Source organism: Saccopteryx bilineata, chromosome 1, assembly GCF_036850765.1.
Source record: "Saccopteryx bilineata isolate mSacBil1 chromosome 1, mSacBil1_pri_phased_curated, whole genome shotgun sequence".
NCBI classification, from domain to species: domain Eukaryota; kingdom Metazoa; phylum Chordata; class Mammalia; order Chiroptera; family Emballonuridae; genus Saccopteryx; species Saccopteryx bilineata.
The window spans coordinates 111,432,683-111,454,512 of NC_089490.1; the positions used below are offsets into that span (position 1 = coordinate 111,432,683).

The following is a 21,830-nucleotide window of genomic DNA, read 5'->3' on the forward strand; positions in this document are numbered from 1 at the left end:
CATGGCTTTTAAGGTACCAAGAGGCCGAAAAAGCCCAAAGGAGATCAGGTAAAATACTAGCTCTTGGCATACGCCCTCAGAGGCTCCAACGCTCCAACTGGAACTTCATCAGGGCCCTGCTTCAATAGTGGAAAGGATGGTCATTTAAGCCAAAGCCTGCCAGGCTTACATGCCTTTGCTGTGAGGAAGAAGGGACACACTGGAAGGTAGGCTTCCCCCTCGCTCCTCTAAGGGAGGGTTCAGTCTCTTCCAGCCCTGCTCCAGCCACCTGTGACCTAACCTTGCCCAGAATACTGGGATTTGCCACTGAAGGCTAAAAGGTGCCCAGGGCCGTCGGCCCCATCTTCGACACTGTGGACGAGCCTGGGGTATTTCTTCCAAGTAGCTGGTAGACTGGTCTCATTTACACAAGGGCTATTTAACTAGGTCTTGCCTGAATATTCAGGTTTTTAATTCTTCCCTCGAAGATCTCTGTTGTGGGTATTGATAGTCCTGTTTTCTGCTGCTTTGATTAATATATAGTCTTTCTTTTATTCCTCCTGCCTCAATGCCCCACTCATAGTTTAGGCTAGGACCTACTCCTAATTCAGAGCTCCTTTTTTCCTTTTTTGCCAATTTACAAATTTACCTCTGCCACCCAGCTTAGTGTATCCCAACGTTCTCCTCACCACTCCATGGCTGTAAAGCTCCAGTATAGGACCCCTGGGTTCATCTTTCCAGTTTAAAGAAAACGGAAGCTCCGTCTTCATGCGTGCTGCGAATGGCTTTTCCAGTCTACCTGGGTCATTACCAGCTAGGAGCAGCGGTCATTGGGACTTTGACGCTAACTGCAGAGTGTGGAAGTGTGACGGCAATTCCAGTGCCATGAGGACTTCTCCTGAATGTGGACTTTTCCTGGACTCCTGCTCCTGTGACAATTTTTGATGGACTGAACTGGGGTTGGGTTGCATTTGCAGAGATTTGGAATGGTGTTGGTGCCAACTTGGACTTGGTGAACACTTTAAGGACATTACTCTTTTATAGATTCTTGTTGTATTAGCTTAAAGAGTTTGCTCAAAGGCTTTGATCACTGTGATGTATTGGTATACTTGTTTTGGGTATCTGTTAGCATTGGCTATACTAATTTTGTGTTTGTTTTGTATTTTTTCCATCTGCCTCCAAATTAGAAAATCAGATGAGTGCAAATCTCAGCACAAATTAAAAAGAAAAGGGGGATATGTTGTGGACCGTTAATGGCAAAAAGCCATTATAGATTCGAGGCTTGGCAGGGGGCTAAGTTCTACCCCCTCCATCCCCATATTTGGCTTTGATGCTGAGTGTTTGCACCCACTCCACTTCCTTCCTTGGGTTGCAGGAAGCAATATATATACCCTTCCTCTGACTCTGTTTGTTTCAGATGTTTGTAAATTTCACTAATGTATCCTGTTTTTGCCTTGGGAGAGTTCCTGTCCTAGCCTTTGATGTGCAACTTTGTATCAGGGTCCTTGATTTGCATAGGTCCATATAATAAAGCGAACTGGGGCTGTGAGGCACTCAGATACTGCCAGGCAGTTTGAAGAGTCCTCCCGGTCCCATCGGTTTTGTTCTGACAAAGTGTGTTTCCTTAATTCCACACCGTTATTTGGAGCTGCGCTGGTCCGCGGCAGTCAGCAGCAACAAGGACAGGCATGATTCAGTGCATCCTCATGGGGCTCTAGCTCATGCTTGTAGGGTTCCAGCATAATCATGATCTTCTTTTCCTAACTGCCAGACTGCTAGCTTTGGGCTCAAACATTAGACAATCTTGCAGAAAAACATTAATCAGCTACCCATACAATTATGTATGTACAATATGTTATCTTTGTTTTGCCATACAACTGGAGTAAAAACTGTGGCAAAAGTTTTCTGAGAAGATGGATTTGGATTAAACATATGGGAAAAATACCTTTAAATACTACCCTTAAAATAAGGTGACCAACTTTTTGACAATGAAAAGGAGGACAAAAATAAATTGAAGAAAACAATATCATAAATAAAAGAAACATTTTATTCATTGCAATACACTATAATATGATAAATGCATAATAAAAATATTTGTAATATTTTATATTATAATTATGCTTACATGCCTATTAATTTTTAATAATAATTGTAAGGAAAAAGTGCTCATTTAGATACAAATACGTCACATCACACACAATGGATCAACTCTGCATCAATCAAATACAGACATTTACTGATTAGTCTTCCATTATCAAAAAGGAGGACATGTTAGGTAGGACACTTTCCGAGGAAGGATGAAACTTATAAAAGAAGGACTGTCCTGCCTAAAGGAGGACAATTGGTCACCTTATTTAAAATATTTCCTGATAGAATTGTCCACAGAATGGTCTTGATTTGAATCTTTAGATTACATCTTCCATTTTTATTTTTCTCTATAATGTTACTATATCCATCCACATAACTTTAAAGGCAATGCACATCCCCTTTAACATTCTCTAGGTCAAAGTAGAGGAATGCTTCTTTATAACTGCAAATGAAATTAACAGAAATATTTCATTAACTTTCTGCAGGGGAAAACAATCTACACGTTATAGGTTTCATATCTTACTATAGGAAGTTCACCTCTAGTGAAAAAGGAAGGATGACCTCAATTATATGAAATCTAATGAACAATTATATGTGGAATCTAATGAAGTGAACTGAGGAACAGAATAGAGGCAGAGGTGGGGTCACAGGGAGCAGAGGGACAGCTGTCAGAGGGAAGGGGGATGAGGCGATGGGATAAGAGGTAAAGGGATTAGTGAGATTATGTATATAATATATAACACAGAGATACAGATAACAGGAAGGGGGGAGGAAGTTAGGAGAGGAAAAGGGGTGTGGGTGGGAATGCAGGGGTGGAGGAGGGTGTTGCATTCAGTGGGACACTTGAATCCATGTTAACATAATAAATTAAAATTAATAAAAAAATTTCAAAAGTGGAAGGGAGGGAGGATTGAAGGAAGGAAGGAAAGAAGAAAGGAGGAAGGGAGGGAGGGAGGAAGGCAGGAAGGTGGGGGGGGGAGGGGGAGATTCTAAAAACAAAAATATTTTGCAGCTGAGAAATTTTGCCTTATGGTCCTCAGTTCCCTCCCCTGCCCCCCCTGGATTAACCTACTTTTAACGTTTTCCTCATTTAGAAGCAAAGTTTTCTGTAAATAACAATAAGTAATAAGCACAGCAAATGGACAATTCTTGAACATAGTTTGATATTTTCAGGGGGCATTCAGCACATTTAAAACTGTACTAGCCCTGGCAGGTTGGCTCAGTGGTAGAGCATAGCCCAGAGTGTGGAAGTCCTGGGTTCAATTCTCGGCCAGGGCACACAGGAGAAGCGCCCATCTGCTTCTCCACCCCTCCCCCTCTCCTTCCTCTCTGTCTCTCTCTTCCCCTCCCGCAGCCAAGGCTCCATTGGAGCAAAGTTTGCCTGGGCACTGAGGACGGCTCTGTGGCCTCTGCCTCAGGCGCTAGAATGGCTCGGTTGCAGCAGAGCGACGCCTCAGATGGGCAGAGCATCACCCCCTGGTGGGCATGCCAGGTGGATCCCGGTGGGGCGCATGCCAGAGTCTGTCTGACTCCCTGCTTCCAACTTGGGGGGGGGGGGGACACCAAAAAAAAAAAACAAAACAAAAACCTGCACTGATTTTATTATAACATTGTAAAATTATAAACTCATTGTAAACTATGTATATAATTATTTCTAGACATACAGGAAAAATTTGACTCCAGAGATACGTTTTAGAATACAAGAAAGTCCAAAGGGAGAATACAAATAGATATTTTTAACTCCCCATACCTTCTTAACATACTTATTTTCTTCTATCTCCTCTTTTAAGCTTACTTTCATTTTAAAGTGAAAATTGTATCTGTATGACTGCTCATACAGGCTCTATGAAGTAATGCATGCGGCACGTACATATAAACAACCGTCCCGCGCCCACCACACGTTAAACTCTAACGACCTTCGCAGACGCAGACCGGAAGGGGCGGGGCGCCCGCAGCGCCAGGCCCGGCAGTTCAGAGGAGACGCGGCAGACCGAGGCGCAAGAGGGAGCACCACCGGCTTAGTGCCTCCGCCCGTCGCCGTCCCGGCTATCGGTCGGGAGTCAGCCGGCCCAGCGGTGATCCTCGGCACCAAGCGCTGGGCGAACGGCGACACCGGGGCCACGGCCATGGCCATCGCGACTGTTCCGTTTTCCTTGGCCCTCGGAGTCTCCAGCCCGGCGGTAGCCCCCAGCTCGTACGGGGTATTCTGCAAGGGGCTCTCCCGCACCCTGCTCGCCTTCTTCGAGCTGGCCTGGCAGCTACGCATGAATTTCCCGTACTTCTACGTCGCGGGCTCTGTGATCCTCAACATCCGTTTGCAGGTACATTTTTAGAGCCGTGATTAACCTAACGGTCTCGGGCCAGCACAATGGCGGACTCCCAGGAGGCCTGGCGGCGGTGCGGAGTGAAAAAGAACCAGTCAGTCTCGCGAGAGGACGTCGGCACCCTCCGCGGCTGCGCTCACCGCTCCGAGCCGAGTTCTCTCTCAGACGGGCTTTGATATTCCTGCTGTGGCTAGCTAGACAGAGAACGTTCAATATGTTACAGGAACTGTGAAGAATTTCATTAAGGCCCACAGCAGTGAAGAAGCTGTGCGTCCTTAAAACAAAATTAGAACGAACAGCAAGCATTAGGAAAAAGGAAGACTACTATATTTTTCAGGAAAAAATGTAAAATACAAGTTTATGGTTCGAATTAAAATAAGTCCTAAATTTCGGGAATATTGGATTGTATTGTAAGCAAAATATTGAATGAGGATGACCCTAAAGATCTTAAATATATGATGTGGAAGGCATATATTTTTCTTCGTGCCACAAGAGGAACAATGACAATCATCGATTTTCAGTGGGGAATAAAAACTACAGGGAAGAGCATCCTTCTAATACCAAACAATGTGAAATGCAGGATTTTGAACAGCGTTGAAGTTTTAGGACTATTTCAGTGCCCCTGTGAGTAGCACGGTTCAAGACCTTGATGCCAAAGAAAAGGAAATCCAGTTATAATACAGAGCTTGACTAATGAATAACATTTAAATGATCAATTTACGTAAATGCTGTTGATGGTTTTTTTTCTTTCAAGAAAACAATTATGATTACAAAGTAAAATTAAAAATACAGTTTTCAATTGGGGATGTTGAAGGGAGGAGAAGGTAAATGGAATAGTAGCTATATCTTTATTAAAGTAGGAAGTTGAAAGTTACAGTGTCCTAGAGGGGGGGGAAAGACATTTTATTAGAGAATAGCCGTAAAGTTGCTAAAATATGGATGTAGCTTTATTAAACGGAGGAGAGTAGAAGAGAACAGGAAGTCAATTAGCAGGGTCTAAAGTTGGAGAGTCCAGTGGAATGTCTCAGAAAGAAAGACTGAGAATACTTGGTGTGTTCAAATACAGAATCAAGAGATTTGTAGCGTTTCAGGGAGTCTGGAGATTAATTAGCAGTCTGCAGGTTTTTAAAAAATAAGAAAACAGCTGAGGCAATTATGAACCCCAGGGAAAATAAGTTGTACAAGAACTACACTGCATAGCTCAACTGTGAATAATATTAGTCATAAAGTCGGTCATAATTATGTAAACACAATATGGATATAATATGATTAACATTGGGGGGTGGAGAGGAGAGGTGTATGTAATGGGGGAGAAGCAGTCAATAAAAAAGCAGTATTGAAAATGTTATTCAAAAACTGGGCAATAAAAAATAGCTAAGAGTTAAAAGTGTGGTTGCAGAAAAAAAACATCAGGGATGGGTAGAAAAAAGGTGGAGGATTGCAGTTTTCCACTACCAATCTAACATGATTTTGAGTTTTCTTAACTATATTTATTTGCTTGATTAAAAATGAAATAAACTATTTTTAAGATTGTTCAGGAAATTGAAATGTTCACCGCTGGCTTAGAGCCACCAGTAAAAGGATTGGGTTTTTAAATCAGGCAGACCTTTGTTAAAATGCAAACTATAATTTTGTGGCCTTGGGTGAGTCCATTAATCTTCCTAAGCCCCAGTTTCCTCAATTATTAAATGATGATCAAGTGTTCAGCTTGACCCATCAGTCTGAGAATTAAAAATAAGCCTGCTTTAGTGCTTGATATATGCACAATAAGTGGTGTTTGTTATAACAATATCTCAACAGATGAAAAAACTTAAAACTCATGGAATGCCTGCTTTTCCAATGGAGATTTTCAGTCTTAAAGAAATGTAGGGTAGTAACCTGAGGGGTGTGAGAAAGAGCCTGCAAGATTTTAGGTGAACATTTGAGCTGAAGAAGCAAGGTTTAAAACTATTAAATATTTGCAGTGTTCTATATTTCCACAAATTATGTTCAACAAACAAGTATACTCTAGGCATGCAAGATAAGCACCCCATCTAGCACCATGTCTGGATTTGGTAATTGTTCCTACCCTTTATTCCTTGTCTCCAGCGAAACTTGAGCACAGCCTCCTCTTTCTACTTACACTTTCTCCTGCCTTCCCACCCCTCCCCTGTAGTTACTTGGCCTGTGTTTTATGCCTAAATTTAGCTGTAACTTTTTCCATCAAATTTTCCCCAGATTCCTCAGACCAGATTAGAGAGTTCATTTTTTTGTTTGTTTTTTTTACTCCATCCAGGGCTGTGTTTATACCAATCTATGGCTTTCTCACAGGCTGCCTTATTGTTGTTGCCTAATTCATTAGTTATCAGGTTTCTTTAATATCAAGTAAGACAAATTGCTTTAATCTCTTCTCAGTAATTACATATGACTGTGATAGAGTGCAGAAACTAAGATATTTTAGTCTAAAATATAAATATAATTTGATGCAAATAGCGGGCATCCCTATTCTCTAGAAGCACTAATGTCTCAGTTTGTAACATAAAAGAATGTGATTGCCATTAACCCTGGAATGATGGGATACAGAGATGCTCTGGGAGGCAACATGAATGTGTACCCTCTTCAACCTTTTCCCTTCAGATCAGTCTTTTGTTACACTGAAGAAACGAAGGCACTTTAGCAAACTTATTATTTATCATCTTTCAACTAGATTTGAGCACTGTGAGGGAAGATACTGTATTTTAAAGCCTAGAGTGTCAGCAAATATATAGTAGGAACTGAATGAAAGCCCCTTCATTTAACATTTATTCTTCAAAAAGGTGTGTATTTTTCTTCCCACATGATGCAACTCGATGCAGTTTTTCAGGGGAGGAAATAATATTTTTGCCCTGACTAAACCAGTTCGAATTTATGAGTAATTTTATTCCTCTTGGCATCCTTTCAGGCAACATCCATGAAGCCAAAGATTTTGTTTGTTCGTTGCTCTGTCCCAACCTTAGAGCATTGCCTAATATAAAGTACACAATAAATATTGTTGAATGAATGCCAAACTAGTGTATTTTTTACAACTAGTCATTAGTCAATAAAGGAAATAAAGATATATTTGCCCTTGATATTAAGGTGATCTACTTTATTATGCATAAATTGAGCTTTTTCAGTCCATCATGAATATTGATTGGTCCAGAGAGTATTTAAGCATGGTAAAGCTAAGTTAGATAGTGTAATTCTGGCCAAATAAACAAAACTTGTTGGTCCTGGCCAGTTGGCTCAATAGTAGAGCATTGGCCAGGTGTGTGTATGTCCTGGGTTCTATTCCCAGTCAGGGCACACAGGAGAAGCACCCATCTGCTTCTCCACCCTGCCCCCTCCCCCTCTATACACACACACACACACACACACACACACACACTCTCTCTCTCTTTCTCTATCTTGCTCTCTTTCTCTTCCTCTCCTGCAGCCATGGCTCTGGGCGCTGAGGATGGCTCCATGGCGTCCACCTCAGGTTCTAAAAAGAGCTTGGTTGCAGAGCAACAGCAATGCCCCAAATGGGCAGAATATCGCCCCCTAGTGAGCTTGCTGGCTGGATCCTGGTTGGGGCACATGCAAGAGTATCTGCTTCCTTCCTCTCACTGAAATAAAAAATAAATTTAAAAAGCTTGTTTATGAGGTATGACTGATAATGATTGGGAATGGTGACAGAGTTGAACCATAAAAGAGAAATAGTGATTATAGTAACATATAACTTAAAGCTTAGGGAACAAGAATTTAAAATTGAGAGAACACATGTAATTAATACCAAGAACTATGAAAAGTTATTTATATTTAAATATAATTCTATATATATTCCATAATTCTCATGTGTACCCTGTGAGGAAAACATTTTTGTTATTAGTTTTCATACAAGGAAATGGACTTAGAGTTTAAGTAACTTCTCACACGGTCATAGTTACTTTCCAGACCACAGATAAGGAAATGGGGACTTAAAGAGGGTAACTTTCCACAAGGTCATAGTAACTGTCCAAACTGCAACTGAATCTCGTTTATTCTTAAAGATACATTTGATCAGGGGTTCAATTTTTTAATATTTAAGTAATTCTGAATAATCTTGTTTTCTCAAATTTTCAAACATATTACCTAGGTAATAGCATTATCTTTTTTAAAAATATAATTATTGAGCGTTTTATGTATTAGAATATAAATATTTAATATGATTTGATGTGTAAGTTCAAGTTATTTTATACTCTGCTGCCTAAAGCCATTTGGCCTATTTATGGGAGAGGAAGAGAGGGGATGGAGGCAGGTGGGAAAGGACATTACCCCTAGGATGGAAAGGGCTAGTGAACAGGTAATCATGAATTTTGAAGCTATGCCCATCACTACCCTGAGGAGACCTAACTAACTTATTATTTTAATGGAGGCTTGTCCTGGTGGAGGAGCAACCATAGCCCTTGATAGAGTCAGAAAGAAAATAGGACCTACACATGGAGAAAGGAATTACCCATTAAAGGAATGGGAACGTAAGGTTTAGGAATGTAGGGACAAAAGGAGAGGGAGAGGGAAATTCTAATGCCAGAAACTTTGAACTTGGAAAGTAGTCTGAAGGTAGACTTAGAAGTTTCCATGCAAGTAGATCAAGAAAAGAACCCCTGTAATAACTATCAGAATCCCCTAGTTGAGTAGGATTGCGTCACATTGGTCTACTGCTTGGATTACCATTGGTGTGGAATTTCCTTGGCAATTTTTACAACAATTGATAGTTTATTGCCTAGTAGGATTACCACGGAGCCAGGTCATGAACCTTTGCAGTTGAAGTCAATGCCTCCTCACTCCCAAACCCCACAAATACAGATTTCAGCAAGGCTCTTGGGACAACTGTAAGGCCAAAGAACATTCATGAGTGTCTATAACAAATGAAGAAACTGGAATTCTTAGTAGTTTAATTGCGATACATCTGAGAGTACCCTTTTCACTTTCAAATAGAGCTGTTGTTTGTCAAGACTGTTTTAGCTTTGTCATTGATAAAAAGAAAACTTTGAGAGCATCTTAAACTGAAGTCAGAGAGGAATATAATTAATAGAAGCTTTAAAATTCAAAGGGCAGATTACTTCTACATGCAAGGATAAAGAAATTATTTTTAAAACTAAATCACTTAAACATGGGATTAAGAAGTAAAGGTACCAATATAAAAAAGCAATGACCATCATTTTTACAATAATTTGGTCTCAGAATAGGATACGGTTCTCTTCAGATTGTATGGGACTAGCTATAGATGCAATAGAAGGTTTTCTTGTGTAATGGCTGAGGTATCTAATACAGGCTCTTTGGAAAGAGGAGGCACAGGGCTTAATCTCAAAATGCCAGTTTAGTAGGGAGAATGCAGTCAAGCAGTAGGGACTACTCAGCCTGTTACTCAGGCTTTATCTTTTAATAGCCTTTTTCTGTGCCACTGTTACCAGGAATAGACCTCTGCTTCTTTGAGCCTCATCTCTCCAAAGTTCAGTACACAAGAAGTGAGGCCTTACTTCTAATGAGATGTTTACTGCTAAATCCAACTCATAGAAGAAACAAGGGTTTTACTTAGTTGTTTAAATATTTTTTTATCTTAGTCATTAAAGAAAAGTTTAGGAACATTAAAGTGTAAATCTAAAAACTAAAGCTAAATATGCTTACTTCTAGTAAGTACAAGATAATCTTTAACTTTTTTCTGAAAGATACTATTTCTAAGCCAAACTATCCTCACATCTGAACCTAAGTATAGCCAGTATGATTAGAATTTCATATTTCTTTAATCGTTAGGAAATCTTTATATTTTTTTCTTTCAGTTGAGATATAATTAACATACAGCACTGTATGTTTAAGGTATACAGCATAATGACTTGACTAAGTTTAGTTGACTTCTATAATCTCATATAGATACCAAAAAATGTCCTTTTTCTTATGATGAAAACTTTTAGGATCCTCTTTGTTAGAAACTTTCAAATATACCATAAAGCAATGTTAAGTATATTTAACACTTTCAAATATACCATAAAGCAGTGTTAATTATATGTATATCAGTGGTAGTCAACCTGGTCCCTACTGCCCACTAGTGGGCGTTCCAGCTTTCATGGTGGGTGGTAGTGGAGCAACCAAAGTATAAATAAAAAGATTTAACTATAGTAAGTTGTTTTGTAAAGATTTATTCTGCCAAAATTAGCAAAAACCAACATAAAGTACTTGGTAATTATTATTATATGCTTTAACTTGCTGTAACTCTGCTTTATAAATTTTATAAATCCCTACTTTATAAATCACCATTACTGTGGAACTGGAGGGTGATGAGAAAATTTTACTACTGACAGAGATACAAAAGTGGGCAGTAGGTATAAGAAGGTTGACTACCCCTGATGTATATTATATTCCCAGTACTTATTTATCTTAAGACTGACAGTTAATACATTTAGACCACCTTCATCCAATTCCCCCCACTCCCATGCAAGTAATTTCTTATATAGTGTCCAACATAATGAATACAGTTTAAAAATCTAAATCTATACGTAGGTCTGGATATACATGTGTCATCATCATCATTATCATCATAGATACATCAGACATCATTTAGCACAGTTCCATGAATACACTTTACAAGTCCTTAGGGTTTTTATATTCTTTCCAGCACCACACTTGACCCACTGCCCCACCAAAATTAATTTATAACCCACATATAGTCAACATTTATTTTCTCGATTGTTTTTGTTTTCCTCTACCACTTGAAAAAGTATGGCGATTGTAACCCGTAACAAAGATTTCTTCATTATTGATAGTTTTTTATGTTTACGATTATCATCTCTAAAATTACTATATTTTCAAACTGTTATATTCAAAGTTGTAATATTATTAGCAAGCACAATTTGACTACCTGCTGGCCTTCAGACTGTATACATTTTCAGATACTTTGATTTCATTTCAACTGTTTTATAATGAAAGTCAACTCAGCACACAAACATTTCTAAAACAAATATGTGAATTTTCTTATAAACTTTCCTCACTGTTTTTATCCCTGAGGAGTTGGTCAGTTTATCCTCTCTGACAAGGGACAGTAGTGTTCATATAATTTGTACGTGCACACAGACCCTACACACAAATTGTGTCTAGGCATGATTTTGATCCTTGTAGAGTAGATATATAAGTATTATTCCTTGTAGAGTAGATATATAAGTATTATTATGCACATAGCAATGATTATTCAATTTCCTTTTATAAATTCAGTAGATTTTATCTTATTCTGCAAAGATAGTATCTATTCTAGCATAAATTCCTTATAATCTGCTTCTTTGTTTTAAAAGTTATATCTGCTTTTATGAGATTATGTGTTTCTAGCATTTCTATTCCTTGATTTATTTTTTACTTAATATTGTAAAATACTTCACTTGCTCCAGCTTGGAAGGGATTTTTACTTCTAAAAACTCATGTAGTTTTTTCACATATAAATAAACATTCACAAGGGCATATAAAATTAATACATGTCGCATTATATATTTTCATATTGTCTCATGTTTTGTTGTTAGCAAGTGTTATAATGACAATACTTGCTTTTTAAAACTATGTTCAGTAGGTTGTTAGTTTATAGGTCATTCTAGGGAATGTTTGTGATGAATCCAGTGAGACAGAAGTTAAAATGGATCTTCAATGTCTCCCCATTGGTTTAATTCTCTTGGAATATAAAAAGTTCTGGAAAAGTCTATGAACCTAAAACTTTCCACCTTTTTCGCGTGGCAATTAAGATGCCACAGTAGTGCCAAGGCAATTTGTCTCAGCTTCCTTTTTCCCAAAATTAGGATAAATGAGTGGCCCAAAGGAAAAATAATTGATGTTAACAGGGAAACCAAACTGGCTGTCTGTTTCTACACTATGAGGAAACTCCAACCTGTTAGTAGGAGAAAAGAAACACAAAGTATGAAGAGGAGGAGGAAAGATGTCACCACTTTCATGGACCTTTTACAGACCTCTGTGCTGAAGTCCCTAGAGCTGGAATTCATCTGCGGATTCCTGGTATGTCTCATCTAGGAGAGAAGAAAAAGGAGCAGTGAAGTCAAGGACAGAAGAAAGAGAATTAAGTAGGTAAAATTAGAAACAAGCTCTTACGACACAGTTTTACTTACAAGTGAAGACATTATTAAGTTTCCTTTATGTATTTTATAGTCATTCATCCAGAAATCATTGAATGTATCTATTAACACAGAGTTGAAAATCAAGAAGAACAAAGACCCCAGTGGAAGCACGAATAGCACTTTGCTGATAGTCTACCTCAACCAGGCAAAGCAGGGAGAAATGGACTATTTTAAAGAAATAGGAAATGCTTAGACTGGTGGCAAACCAGGTAGCTAGGTGATTGGACAGTGTCCAAAGAATACCAGTAAATTTTGTTAGTTTATCAGTGGCATATAGATGTGGCCACAACACCATCAGAAATGAATCAAAATAGTGTTATCCAAAGAAGAGTGATTCTGGAGAGAGTCAGGCTGGTAAAGATGCAGTCAGCTGATGAGAGTGACTCTTCACCCAGTCAATGCAGTTAACTAAGCCCAGGAACCCATCTCTCAGCTTTCCCGTTATTGCAGCTATCAGAAAAGTATTCTAAGTTAAACATGGCATTTCTACAGAAAGTATCCAGAGAGCTAATATTATCTTTCACTGATTTCTTTGCTGTCAAAATGTAGAATACTCAATTTGATACTTTTTACTTTTATACTAAAAATGCTCCAGAAAACTCAGGTACTGTCTCACTTATCCTCTGAAGGATTTCTCTTTTATTCCAGCCGTAGGTCTGAACTATGAGCAAGGAGATCCAGTCTCACGGGTCTTACTGAGAAACATTAACATTACTTTTAATCAGCTACTTCTTTCCAAATTAAACAGTAAATGTGCCCACTCATCATTGGCACTGGCAGCAGTTTTCCGCTTGTGAGGACATCCAGAAGAGTGGTGTCAGGTGTGCAAGCATGCAGATAGGAGACATTCCTTTACACTGATTTGTACTTTCCTTTGCAGTTGAAACTCAGCGCTACTTGGATTCAAGTTTCTTAATTTTAATAGCTTTCTCTAAAAATAATCTCTATTATACAAGCATTATTTGTTCATTTCACATAATAAAATCCATATTTTAGACACTATTACAGATTAAATAAGTGTAATAAGAGGAAGCAACATAAAGCACTCACAGAGTGGTGGGAAAAGCAACATTAGATGAATTATTACTATTTCATGTGACAAAAATCTGCCCACAAACTTTTGCAAAACATGCAAGTGGAAATTAGGGCCCAGGAAGAGAAAAGTGGAATCACTCAAGTGGTCAGTGGTCTAGATTACCCAGGATTTTCTAAATGGGGAACTCCATGGGTTGGAGCGACCTAGTTTCTTATCTAAGTGTTTTACTAGAAGCTGTGTCATACAGTTGGCAGTCAAAAGCTTAATGTCAGGCATTTACACCCCATAACCTTAACCACTACATAACCATGGCAACCATGAAAGCTTCTGGAGGGAAGGGTCCATTTTGTTGTTGACTACTGATCTATATCCAATTCCTAGAACAGGGAGGGCTTGGCAAATACTATGTCCTTGATTGTTTGTTTGTTTGTTTTGAGAGAGAGAGAGAGAGATGACAGAATGGGAGAGAAATGAGAAGCATCAACTCATAGTTGTGGCACCTTAATTGTTCATCGATTGCTTTCTCATATATGCCTTGACTGGGAGTCTCCAGCCAAGCCAGCGACCTTGGGCTCAAGCCAGCAACCATGGGGTCATGGCTATGATCCCACACTCAACCTAGTGATCCTGTGCTCAAGACAGATGAACCCACACTCAAAACAAAAATTAAATTAAATTAAAGCGGGTGACCTCAGGGTTTCAAATCTGGGTCCTCAGCATCCCAGGCTGACTCTCTATCCACTGTGGCACCATCTGGTCAGTTCCTCAATAACTATTTGTTGAAGGAATGAGTGCTAACTTAGTTGATAATTCTATTGGGAACACAGAAAAAGAGAAAATAAGACTTGACTGTGAAACTAGTATAAATGCAAGAAAAGAAAGCAACTCTTTAAAACTAGAGAAAATTTACAACTTATATAATATATGAACTCATGAATGATTACTGAAATAACCAACACTGCTCTCTAATCCTTGTAGTTCTGGTCTAGCACCCAGGATGTGGAGGCCTTTATACTTTTCCTCATGAAAGAGAACTACTTTCAAGCCTAGGGAGTTGGAGAGGGGTAGGATACTTTAGATTTCATGACAGTGGGGCAAGGAGGCCCTAGAGATCTCTGATGTTTTTATAAATGCTCTGAAATGGTATAGAAGATTATTGAAGAAGACAACTCCACTGGTAGGCATGTTTTAGCAGTTGACAAAAGCCAGATAGCAACAAGTCAGCCAAGAGATGCTTAGTCATTAAAGAATACTTGAGTTCATAGTGACATTAAAGAAGCAACCCAATCTAAAGCATGTAAGGACAAATTTAAAAATCACAAGCACCGTACACTATGAGAATTGAATTCAAAGTCCAGGGTAAGAATCACATTTTTTTATTTTTACAGTAACTACAGACCTGTCTCAACTCCTGGGTTGCACTGTCTCTACATGCTTCATTCTTAAAATGGTTGTGTTATATATTTATCATGAAAAAGTGTTATTGTATATATAAATATAAGGTAGATTGTTACAAAATTTTTGGACAGGTAACAATTAAGTTTATGTATATGTTATAGTGAAAGTCCAAAATAATTAGTCTAGACCTATAAGGGCCAGAATTAAAATCAGAAAATTTGTGAACATTGATTTGATCAGTAAAAGAATGTTATTTCCTCCAAGGAATAGTGAGAAAATACATACAGAAGTCTTCTTTGACCTGTTTCCTCCCTGTATCTATGACATCTCCAGTGAAATAACATGCATGAGCTTTTCTATTTGACTTTTTCTATTGTCTTTCCCCTCCTCAAGCCGACATTTATAGATCTCCCAGTACTCACAGAGAAGCCAGCAACACATGCTCCCCTAGCTGTGATGATCCATCTGATCCTATAAATAGCAAGCTTTTCTATTTATTTGCCAGCAAAGAAGTAGGCTTCTATTTCTTTTTGAACCACAACGTGGAACTTCCATACATTGAACTTAGCAATAACTCCTTTGATAATCACTAAATTGAAGTACTGGTCTTTGTGTTTATTTAGGTAGGAGAGACACTTACTGTTTCTATGGCTGTACCCCAGCCCAAAAACAAGAATTAGCTGGAGTCAGGGCCATAGTTCGAAGGGACAGAGATTTCATCTTTCACAAATGGAAGATATTTGCCTGGCTTAATCACTGCTATCCCTGAACATCCTTTCAATTTCATTGTAGACTTTTGTTTCATATAGCATACTCTTTTAATTTTCAAAACAGGGAGCTTCTTTTTTTCCCCCTCAAAATCTTTAGAGGGCAAGCATATCCCCACTGGCTCTTCCTCATGACAAGCCCAAGACAGGGCCAGTCCAACTTACTAAAACCAACCTCCACACTGACAAGCATTAGAATTTCATGCTCAAAATAAGAATGGTTGGGTATTTATTTGGTCTTCAAAGTCTGCATCTGTATTGCTATTTTTTTAAGAAGGAAAATTTGAAAATCTATAGTCTGTGATATGGGATTTGGTATACAAAAAGACAAAAAAGTTTGCCTCTATCTGTTCCTCAAATTCATTAAACTTTTCAGATCAATTTGTTCTCGTGAAGGGTGGCCCTGAATAGGACATAGATTACTCTAAACAACATATCCACTGACTTGAATGACAGAATTGAGAATGATTGTGTGATGATGCAAATACCCCTTACAGGGTTTCCTTGGCTCAGAGGAGATGGGGTCTAATCAAGATCTTGCCAAGGAGAAGCCACCTACAAATTGATAGCAGGTAAGTCACCTGAGACATTGAAGAAAATGTCATGTCTCTTTTGAGAGATCAGTATAAGTATGTGTTTCTATCTGATATATACAATCACTAGGGTTCAAGAAAATGTGCCTTGCTATATGCTTGATCTATGTCTTATCTGATGCCTTCAGCACTAGACCTATGGATCAGAGATACAACTGTTTCATCAGTAGTAATGAGCTATTTGTTTCTCTCCTATAAATCACTTGTGTGGACAAATGGAAACAAACAGTGGATTATACCCAGATTCTTAAAATGAACATTTATTTGGTGAGTGATAGAGGGTAGTTAACAAGAAATCAATGATAATATCTTTCTTTCCCCAACTCTTTGTTCCCAGAGTGGGATATAGTCATGTCAGTCTTTCTTCCAGTCTTTATTCTCCAGGTTGTATTGGACTGGCAATGCATGTGTTGGGAGTAGCTTTTCTTGAATTGTGGCTTGGCTGCTGTTGGGTCCTCCACAAAGGCTCTTGTTATGGAGAAAGTGTAGGCGCAGAACTTGATCTCAGGTGCCATTCATTTATGCAGATTACAGTACATCAATTGCAATAAGCCCAGCCTGTGACTTAGTCTTCTCTTATTAGTCCATCACTATACTTTTCTGTCAGAAATAAAGCCCTGTAATAAGTATGGATTTACTCCTAGGTTCAAAGTAACTTATTTATCCCAAAAGCCCACTTAACAGAAAGAAGGGTTACTTGTAAGTTGGCTCAATTACTCTATCTAGCTTACCTGCTAAAAATTTTATAGCAAGGCACATCTTCTTGAACCCTATCAGATAGAAACCCATACTTATACTGATCTCTCAAAAGAGACATTACATTTTCTTCAATGTCTCAGGTGACTTACCTGCTATATTTAGAAATTTTAGTTAAACATTAAAGATATTTTTGGTTATCATCTTATAAAGAGTACAAGATTATCCTTAAGTCATTTACATGAAAGAATATTTAGCAAACTGAGTATATGAATCTAAATGTATTTGGCTTGATTTGTATATTATCTTCTACCAGGTCAAGATCATTACAGTGGTAATCTTTGGTAAAACACTAAGTTGGTGTCCAAAATAATATATGTACCTTTTATTTTTTAAATATAAATTATTTAGTAATTTATAATTTACTAAACTTTAGTTGCTCAATTAACTTCTTTATCAACATTTTTTTTGACAGAGACAGAGAGAGGGATAGATAGGGACAGACAGAAAGGAAGAGAGATGAGAAGAAAGGGAGAGAGATGAGAAGCATCAATTCTTCATTGTGGCTCCTTAGTCTCCTTAGTTGTTCATTGATTGATTTCCCATATGTGCCTTGACCAGGGGGCTACAGCAAAACGAGTGACCCCTTGCTCAAGCCAGCAACCTTTGGGCTCAATCCAGCGACCATGGGGTCATGTCTATGATCCCACACTCAAGCCATTGACCCCATGCTCAAGCTGATGAGCCCTGGCAACCTCGGGGTTTTGAACCTGAGACATCCGCATCCCAGTCCGTTGCTCTATCCACTGCTCCACCGCCTGGTCAGGCTTTTTTATCAACATTTTATACATCTTCTACATAGTCAAGTTTATAATTCATCTTGATTTCTAAAGAACTATATGCTTCTTCCCTCACATATGAGTTGAAATTATGTGCATCTCTTGCATATAAAATTAAATAGAAATTCTTTCTTATCATTAAAACTATTATCAACATCAGTATTGTTATTGATACACAGAAGTACCGCATAACCTAGAGGTGCTTGCAGTTTAGTTTATTAAATATAGTGTAGGAGGATGGGGAAATGTTCATTCTAACACCATTTCCTGCTCCAAGGAGCAGCCCTAGAGCAGTATCCTTGCCAATGGCTCCATTAGTATTAATTTACAACCCACATATTTATCACTATTTAATTACAGCTTTTTCTTTGTTTACTCTAACACAATTTAAAGATCATATCAAAGTTAAACCATAAAAAAGAATTCATTTTTAAAGAATTGCATTATTTATACATGTATATCATCTATACAATATTATAATCCATACAATCATATTTAAAATTCTGTAGTACACTTTCTCATCCTTAACCTTATTTACAATGTGAATTTAGAGTATTAAAAACATCACTGTATATACTTATGCATATCCAAAATGTACGTTGTGGTTTTGTTATAAATTTTACTTCCAATGCCTTCCCTATTGACCTGTGTCTATTTGTTTCTTAAAAACTCTAGTGATCAGGTTACAACAAAATGTATATGCACAAACACAAACATAATCTTAAAGTATAGTTATGATGTTTTTATAGTAAATATGAGTGCGATTTTGAATTAAGGAATAATTCTTTTATATAACTTTAAGTCTTTTATATAACATGGTAGAGATATCAATTTCTGCCACTCTGAAAATGTAAATTGCATATCTTGGAATTTAGCAAAATTAATAAATGCCTAGATACATCAAAAATATTTATGATGGTAGTTTCAAATTAAGATTAGCATTATAAGTATATATTTCCAGTTTCTACTTAAAGATCATTTCACTTGGCACTACAAATATTATTCTTAAACATCTCATTCCCTTGCATCACGAAGTCCTTTCAAGAATGCAATGCTTCTATATTTGATAAAAAAAAAAAAAACTTTAAGCTATGAGGTCATGTTTTTCCCATCTCTGACTTTAGTTGCTCAATTAACTTTTTTATCAACATTTTATACATCTTCTACATAGTCAAGTTTATCATTTTTCTTGATTTCTAAATAACTACATGCTTCTTTCCTCACATATGAGTTGAATTATGCATCTCTAGCATATAAAATTAAATAATTTATATTCTCTTTTAAAATAATATTGGAGATTTAAAAATATTGGTAACCAATGTTTTAAACAAAAGTTATTACTTTTAAAATTATCTTGGCTGGCTATGTGTGAATAATCATCAAAAGCAACCTATGCTAGGGGAAATTTTAATTATGCTTAACAATAGGAATCCAGTAGGAAAAAAAAACCTGTAGAAGCGAAAATTGATCCTCAAAGTTTCTCATTAAGTTATTATATTTGAAAAGACTCTGGAAAGTCTACCTGTAAAGCTGGAACAGATTTTTCCTTCTCAAGGAGGTTTCAAGGTGTTGCAGTACCTTCAAGGCGGTCTTTCTTAACTTGCTGTTTCCCAGAAGCAAAAGAAACGGGTGGCCTGAGGGAAAGATGTATACCGCTAACAAGACAAATTTGACAAACCTGTTTTTTGCAAATATAAAAAGTATCCAATTTGCCACTTGTGTGGAAAAAAAATGAACTGTGAAGAGGAAGAGGAAGCACATCACCATTTTTATGGCCCTTTTATGGGCTACTGTGTTGAAGTCTATTGAGCCCATGCAGTTGAGCTGCAAATTTCTGGTATGTCTTACCAAGGACAGAAATAAAAGGAGCAATGAGGTCAGAGACAGAACAGTAGGAAACAAATAGTTCAAGCTAAGAAGAAGCATGGTTTCAAAATACAGAGTTTTCCTTTCATCTGCATATAAAGTCCAATTACGTTTGTCTTGTAAATGGAAACTCAAAAAGTAATCATTAAAGGTTTCTAATAATAGTAAGTCAAAAATCAAAAAGAACAAAGAAAATACAAGAATCACAAGAACCACTCTGTTTATCCTCCATTTCAGCCAGAAGAAAAGGGGATGGGAGAAGTGAGCTATCTTAAAGAGGTAGAAAATGCTTAGGCAGGCAGCAAGCCAATTAATCAAGTGATTAGTTATTCTCCAAAGTAAAGTAGTAGGTTTTGCTAGATTATAAGAGGAATTTAAATGTAGAGGTAGTACCACTGAAAGTGATTGCAGCAGTGAAGCCAACAAATGACTGATTCTGGAGATAGCCAAGCAAGTGAAGATGAAGTTGGCTAAAGAGATGTTTTGGTTCTTGATACATTCATAGCAGTTTACCAGTTCAATGAACACATTCCCCAGCACTCCAATTATGAATTCTGCTATTGACAGTATCAGAAAGATTATATCCAATCCAGAAAGCATTTCCACAGGAAAAAATCCAACTTTCTGATACTACATCTCAGAGACAAAATTATAATCAAACTGTTGCAAAATAGCATCCACTTCTAATACTTATCTTCATTGCTTATTTTTTGCAATTTCAGTCTTAAGTTGAACTTCTTGCTGTTGGATACAGTCCATATACTTTCTTTAAAATGTTTTTATTTCTTTGAAAGAGCTGCTAATTTCCAAACCAAACGCTTTGAGTGTCCGTCCGTCATTGGCACAGATGAAAATTTTTCACTCATGGCAATGATTAAAAGGTTAAAGTCAAATATGTTAGCATGCAAATATTGGTCAGATTCTTTTTCATTGATTTGTATTTTACTCCTCAGCTGAAATACTGGACTATTTGGATCCAAATATTTCAGTTGTTTTTCAAAAAAAGCTCTAGAGATCATCTAAATAATTTAGTTATTATTCAATAAATATAAATTGTAAGTGCCTGCTCTGCATGGAAACTTTTTTCTAATGCAATATAGGTTAATACAGAAACAAACAAATAAAAAAACAAAGTATTAAGAAATCTATAAAATAGTGAAAACACAAAGATACCATGACCACAGAAAAGATAATTACAACATATTATCAAGGAGAGAGAGGGAAATGATATTCAACTTGGATTTTGAAGTTACTTGGAATTTCATGAGGAAACTGGCAAGTCATATTTTGGACTCATCATATAATATACAAAAACACACCAAAACCCAAACGACTTTTCTGAAATGAAAGTCTTTGATAATTTGCTGTAATTTCAATCTCAGTGTTCCTCAGGTATCTCAGAGTAACATCTTCACAACTCGGCATTCCCCAGTTTTGCTCTTTACCGTTGTACTTGCTGTTCCTTTTGGGCAGCGGCATAATGCTGTCAATTTACCCTTAGCAGACAGAAAATAGGTAAAAAGTCATTTCAGATAAAATAAGGAGACAGCAAACAAAAGTATCTGTTCTACATTCTAGGAACAATGATTTTTACAAAAGCCATTAATATATCAGACATGAACTCAGAGCTATAGACTTTCAGTCCTGGTATGTCAGCAACTGTCTACTGTTAGTATTAAGAGTTTAAATGTTGCCAAGTAACATCCAAAAAAGATGAATGAAATTAAAAAAAAAAAAAAAAAACTTGGTCTTTTTCAATGTTTCTGTCACACTCCTCAATTAAATTCTATTAATTAATGTTTTAAAGTGTATATTTCAAGAACAATTATGTGTAATGAACTATTGGTAAATTGTTTCATATTAACAAAAGTATTTTAATTTAGGACAAATATTTGAAATTATAAGAAGAAAATAAAAATGGAAGTTAAGGGAGGGAGGAAATTTTTAGAGCCAGCTGAATGAAATAAAGAAGTTTGGTAGTGTTTTAGAGAAGGGAATGAGAGCTTTGACTACATTAATGTTTAGAGGTGGAGAGAAATCTATGGCTATGAGGAGCGTTCAGGAGGCAGAGGCAGTAAGGCTTAGTTGAGGGCTATAAGAATGAAGAGAAGCCAGCAA

General features: G+C 37.3%; 2 protein-coding genes and 1 pseudogene across 2 annotated transcripts; 1 reads left to right on the top strand and 2 right to left on the bottom strand.

Annotated features, from left to right (window-relative positions):
- Positions 1–3,775: 3,775 nt before the first annotated feature.
- SMIM10L1 (small integral membrane protein 10 like 1) lies at positions 3,776–7,417 on the top strand. The gene has a single exon (XM_066264301.1). The coding sequence runs from the start codon at positions 3,921–3,923 to the stop codon at positions 4,398–4,400; it is 480 nt and encodes a 159-aa protein (XP_066120398.1). The 5' UTR covers positions 3,776–3,920; the 3' UTR covers positions 4,401–7,417.
- Positions 7,418–12,019: 4,602 nt separating this feature from the next.
- On the bottom strand, positions 12,020–17,100 carry LOC136319305 (taste receptor type 2 member 42-like; annotated as a pseudogene).
- Positions 17,101–19,364: 2,264 nt separating this feature from the next.
- Positions 19,365–20,312, bottom strand: LOC136320048 (taste receptor type 2 member 42-like). Its single transcript, XM_066253194.1, has one exon. The coding sequence runs from the start codon at positions 20,310–20,312 to the stop codon at positions 19,365–19,367; it is 948 nt and encodes a 315-aa protein (XP_066109291.1).
- Between the last annotated feature and the right edge of the window lie 1,518 nt (positions 20,313–21,830).